The sequence below is a fragment of the Rhagoletis zephyria genome, unplaced genomic scaffold (genome assembly GCF_001687245.7).
Source record: "Rhagoletis zephyria isolate East Lansing unplaced genomic scaffold, Rhagoletis_zephyria_1.1 Rzeph_scaffold_23488, whole genome shotgun sequence".
In the NCBI taxonomy this organism is placed as follows: domain Eukaryota; kingdom Metazoa; phylum Arthropoda; class Insecta; order Diptera; family Tephritidae; genus Rhagoletis; species Rhagoletis zephyria.
Genome location: NW_016180546.1, coordinates 584 through 6,707, shown reverse-complemented (window position 1 = coordinate 6,707; position 6,124 = coordinate 584). Strand labels below are relative to the sequence as shown.

General features: G+C 31.9%; 1 protein-coding gene across 1 annotated transcript; it reads left to right on the top strand.

Annotated features, from left to right (window-relative positions):
- The first annotated feature begins 4,416 nt into the window (after nt 1-4,416).
- LOC108381715 (larval cuticle protein 9-like) lies at nt 4,417-4,842 on the top strand. The gene is given in 3 exon segments (XM_017638125.1): nt 4,417-4,428; nt 4,505-4,660; nt 4,663-4,842. Coding segments are annotated over 3 exon segments (348 nt in total).
- Nucleotides 4,843-6,124: the final 1,282 nt, after the last annotated feature.

Genomic DNA, 6,124 nt, shown 5'->3' with positions numbered 1-6,124 from the left:
CCATTTGAATAATTTTCAACGAATCTCTTTCTTGTGCTAAGGTTATTTATCATTACCCATTATTTATTATTACCCATTATCCAAATATTTATAATAGTCTAATTTTTTGCTCAGTGCTCATTGAAATAATTGATTTTGAGTCAATTGGCTTTAGTAGTTACTGATTTATCGCAGTTTTCGTATTTTGTGTACATAAATTACCGTTATATGGGATATTCATTAGATGTCTTAGCTAGGCCCTAGCCAAGGCTCGTACCCAGTTTGGTACTGATTGGTGACGCGGCTACTGAGATACAGCATCTCATCATAAGTGGGCGGAATCACGTCCATTTTCCAACAATGTCATGATAATACTATTTTTTACCAAAATTCTGTTTAGCATACTAATTTTCAAAAATTTGGATCCAATATTTACTGAAATATCTTAGTTTTAAATACCGTTATATGGGAAGTGGGCGTGGTTACGATCCGATTTCGCTCATTTTCAGTACCAATCTACCTTGGATAAATGGGAAACCTACATACCGAAATGAAAAATATATATTTGGCGCTAAACTTTTGGTAAGTATTTGTCGAACCACGTGTTATTATTTTTGTAGTTAGTGAGGTGGGTTAGCGTAAACTTCCTTCTTTTCCCACCCCTGAATGTGGATCAACTTGATCGGACCTAGCATGCGTGTATCTATAAATAATTTTTGTGAACTATATAAATTATTCAGATTGTTTTGTTGTTATCAAATACTGTTTACTTAGTGTTTTTGATTTTATTTAATCAGGTTTTATTTTTGGCCATCCTCTTAAGCATATATGCTATGTATGTACCTGTATAAGGGTGGTGCAAAATTTTTTTTTGTAGCAAACCCCCAGAACTGACGATAAGCGAAAATGTGAAGACCCGTATTTTTTATTTTTTTATTTTCAAATCGGGGCTTTGAAGCTTTCCATTTATTTTACATGGGGAAAATACAATTTTTTCGTAGAACTACTATTTACTATACTTGGTTAAAAACAAATGTTTTTGTATCTTTTTTGGGATCTTCAAAAAATTTAATTATGATTAATATTTAACTTTAAAGTTTTGCTAACTGCTTTTTCATAACCGATAATCTTATTTTTTAAATATATACAGAAAGGTACTTTTATTCGATCGAAGAATATTTGATTTTAATGATTCTATAGCAATTATAGGAAAAAAATTTTGGAAAATATCAAAGCCTTGCATGAGCGTGTTTGCAATTTTGAAAAAAAGACTTTTATTTCATAAACGCACTTTAGCACTTGACGAAATTTTTCTGCAAACTTAAGCAGTGATGACAGTACAAAGAGAAGAGATGATAAGTAGGAGTGACAAATGAGGATTTAATTAAAATACTTGTTTAGCTTTTTTAATATTTGATGACTAAAACAGTCATTTTGAAAAAAAAAACTAACCGAATCCGGAAACAAAATGTCTCGTCTTCTCTATTTATGCATTTTTTTTATTCTATTTACTAATATATTTACTTCAGTTTAATGCACCATCACGGCTTGGATTCGAGTTCTCATTGTCACATAAATTTCTTATTTTGATTGATCCTAACAGCGAACCAGTTGAAAAGGCAGAATGCAAGTTTTGCGCATAATAATAAGCGTGTTATATCCATATAAGTAAGTAAGTATGTGTGCATATACATACGTATGTATTCATTTTTTTTATGTCAAAAATAATGCGTTTATAACTAAAATGGATATATGTATGTATGTATGTTTCTTTGGATGTGCCTAATTGCGAGAAAAATGTTTGAACATTGGCACAGGTTCGAAATCTATATTGTTTAAACTTCGCTTCAGTATTCAAAAAAGCGCACAGCATAAATTCATAAAACCATAATAAATATATAATCTGCCAATAAACTAGTAAGCATTGCCATAAATAAAATGATTTACGTTTTTTTTTTTTAACAAGTTCCATTAAGTTTATTTTAGACACTTTCCTCGAAATTATATCATATTTTGGTGAATGAAAGAACGCTTTCAACTTGGCGCAACCTAAAAACTTATTTGAGATAAACTATGGAAAATTCAGTATTAAAAGAATTTCTACCTGGGAAAGGGAAAGAATGAAATTGGTGCGAAAATTGTGGTAGAAAAGTACGCAAAGTAGGCAATTAGTAGTGAAATTCGCTTTGTAAATTCTAATGTATTTGCAGCAATTTTGGCATTTTAAATGAATTATTGGACGAAATATTAAGATATATAAAAAGAGCAAAAGGGTTCAAAGTTGAAGTAAAACTACTGTGAGTTTTATTTAAACATCGAATTTAAAAACAATTTAAGTTTTCATCAGTTAATTGTGCTTTATATGCATATGGGGCATTCCATACGAAAACGGACGGGGTTCAAACTTTATGTGTCTGATTTGTTTCAACTTTTTAGGGTGATGCATAAAAATAAATAAATATGAAATTTGGGCTTGATTAATACGTTTTTAAAAACTTTACAAACACAAAAACAAAAACCAATCGATTTAATAGTTTTCAAAATATCTCGCGAACGGAGCGAGGAAAACAGTTGAAAAAATTACACTTGAAAATTCTTTATGAAAAGAAATGTTTTAAAATTTGTTTTCTTGAAAAATTTTTTGATACAAATTTTTTTTTTTTAAATATTCCATCTCAAAAAAAAAAAAAAAATCATAATGGTAGCTCCGAGTATTACGCAATATTTAAGTATAGTATTTAGAGATGGGCGCGGGATAGCGGGACCCACGGTACTGATTTAAAATTGGCCGGGATGGGCGTTATCGGGAAGATCTGTAAAAATATGACGGGCGGGACGGGACCAAAATCCCTTCCCGACACTCCCGATAAAATCTTCCTTAAAAACGATGTTTGAAATATGCAAATATGTCGGGATGGGCGGGTTCGGGACTTAAAAATTGAATTTCGGGTTGGGCGGGTCGTGATTAAATATTTAGTCCCGTGCCCATCTCTAATAGTATTATGGGGTGCACTCTACAATAATTTGAGTTATGATTTTTTTTTTTACACCAAAGTTGAGTAAAATAAGTTGGTATATTACAAATTTAAAATTTTGTATTTTTTTTTAGAATTTTTTCGAGTATGCATTCTTGTAGCCCATTAAATTTTAGTATAATAAATGCAAGTTTTGAGCTACTTAAATATTGCGCAATACTCAGAGAGATTTTTTTTAAATTTTTTTTGAGATGGCATATTTTCAAAAACTCATTTTTTTATCAAAAATTTGTTTGGGAAAAATTTTTCAAGAATTTTTTTTTTTAATATTTCCTTTCATAGAGAATTTTGATGTGTGTATGTGTGAATTTCAATATTTTATATGTATCTACGTGTTATAAAACATAAATTTTTTTTGTTCTGTAACTCAGCTCTTACTACCGAACTAGCTCAATTAGCTGAATTATAGTTGAAAAAGGTGAACGAACTAAGAATCAGAAGAGCTAGTTCATTGAGCTGAATGAACTAGAAGTGCACTAATCTTTAAACTGAACTAAAAAATCCAGCTCTAGTAGCTACCATCGATGAAGCGTTAAGGACTCTTGCATCGTTACATGATTTTTTTTTCGAACGGAAAACCGCAAAAAAAAATTTTTTGAAAGCTTCGGTGTTTTGTTTCCCAAAAATGAGTACAACTTCGACAAATGCAAGAAACTTTGTGAAAATAAATTTGCATCGGAAGCCAAAATATTGTTTGTGATTTTTCGAAATGTTTCAATAAATTAACGGTACTCTAAAATTTTTATATGAGCTTTGAAGTCGGTATTATTATTTTTGCTCTAATGCTATTGCATACAAAAAAGTCGTACGTAAATTTTTAATTAACAAAAAAATTACATATTTTTCATCTTTCTCACTTCAAAAAAATGCAAACATATTTACCCACACAAACAGCGGGCCGCCTCAGCATTGTCGAAGTACTGATTTATGCTGTGCGATAGTTTGATTAAAAGCTATTTGGGTTTAATTTTTTAGATGTTATCTAATTTAATTAAAAAGCTAAATCAAAGAGTTTCTTAAAGTGAATTCCTTGGTTGATAATTAAGCAGTTTTCCGGTTTGCACTATTTTGCTATATTCAACTAAAGTTGTTTACTATATTAAGTCACTAAGACACTTTTTATGTATGAACCTATGTACATACATAGATACATACATATGTGCGAACATTTTCATAATAGAACTAAAGTGCGAATTATATTTTTTTCTTTTTTCAAAATGATCTTCTGCATTTTCGTTTTATGCTTTCATTGCTTTTTCTGCTGCTCTTGAACTGGTTTCAGCTTTTGATAGATATGTACTAATAAAGCTGGCAAACGTGCGTTTTTGCTTTAGTATAAATATGCAGCATTTGGTTTTAGGTAGCATCAGTATTCCTAGACACATCACTTAGCAGCAAAGAAATGAAATTCCTGGTTAGTATTTAGCTGCAAATGTCTAATTCGATTTATTGGTTTAAAACTTTTACGGTAAAATTTTTTTTCTATACAGATTGTTTTCGCTTGCCTGCTGGCTGTCACCTTTGCCAATGAGGATGCCAACGTACTCAAACAGGAACAAGAAGTTGAGCCTGATCACTTCAAGTATATACTCGAACTGGACAATGGAGTGAAGCTGCAACAACAGGGTCGCTTGGTTGGCGATGATGATGTGGGAATGTTGATGGCAAATTCGAATTCATTTCGCCCGAAGGTGAGAAGGTTGATCTGGCCTACACCGCTGATGAGACCGGTTACCATCCAGATCCCAGCAACAAGTGGATCCATCCAATTCCTGAACACATCATTCGATCAATTGAATACATTAGGACTCACCCTAGCAAAGAATAAGCCATATTGAGTGCTTTTAACTAATTTTAAAGTATTTTTGGAAATTTGGAAAGAAATATAGTATGTGCATATGTGATAAGATTTAATGCGATTTATTTTCCTTGCGGCAGCGGTTGGGTTTTCTCTATGTCACAATGAAAGATTGTTTAGCTGCAGCTCTAAAGTCATCTCCTGTAGGGTATGTTCTCCATATTTGTTCTATTCTCAGCAACCGTGCGAATGCTAAGCAGATTTGAACAACGGGCTCTAAAGGCATCATCGGCATTTCTGACAGGAGAGTAACTAGGTACTTGTCCTTAAATTTGGTGAACCAAGACTTAATCGAAAGTTATTTTGCTGGTAAATCCAGTAAATTCAAGAAGAATTATTCGGGATAGTTTACCACTTCACTAGGAGCCACAAGAATGTAGATTTAAGTGGCAATTCATTGTCAGGAAATTGTTTTTTATTTCGAAATTATTAGCACTAATTCGACATTCTTTGTGGCCAAACAAACCTCGCTCATAATCAGGAATGACTAATAGCTTTCAAATCTGGAAGATTGATGTTAATCTAAGTATCTTTCATTGCCAACACGTTGAAAAAATTGTCCATTCAATGGGATTTCTCGGTCTGCATTCTTATTGTAAGGCGTAATTTCTTCAAAAGCGGTGATTGCTTCTAAAAAAGGCCAGTGTTTTATTAAAAAAAAGTGTTTGATGTTGCTCGCAACAGGCACCGAACCAGGGTTCAAAATATTTGGCTACGGTGTCCGGCTTGCTATTATTAAAAAGTACCTTTTATTTTGGAATTACAGTGCAGTAAATATTGGGCAGTGTTAGCGGACCTTAAATAAGGCAGCTTTTTTGGTTACTCAATCACTAGAAGGGACATAGATCTTTTAAAAATACCTCAAATCAAGTCACCCATTAGCTATTTATTTAAATGCCAATACGCTTTGCGTTCTCATATGATGGTCTTTTTAAATATATGAATACATATATCGTGCATCCTTACTTTACCTTTACAAAGTTCGTTTCTTAAGTCTTTCGATCTACAGTGGAAAATACTTGCGTTGTTTCTTACAGCGTCGTAAATAATCCCAGTTTAGCAGTGACAATTTTCTTTGAGTTATTTTATTATCATAATTTTTTTATTAATTTTCTATATATTATCTATTATATATTTCCAAAAAAAATCTTTTCCTACCAATATTGCGATATATTAAATGTGAGATTTTATGAGTGAATGAATTTAGAGTATGTTTGTTGCTCTCCCACGCTAAAGCGGCTGAAAGTTTTTT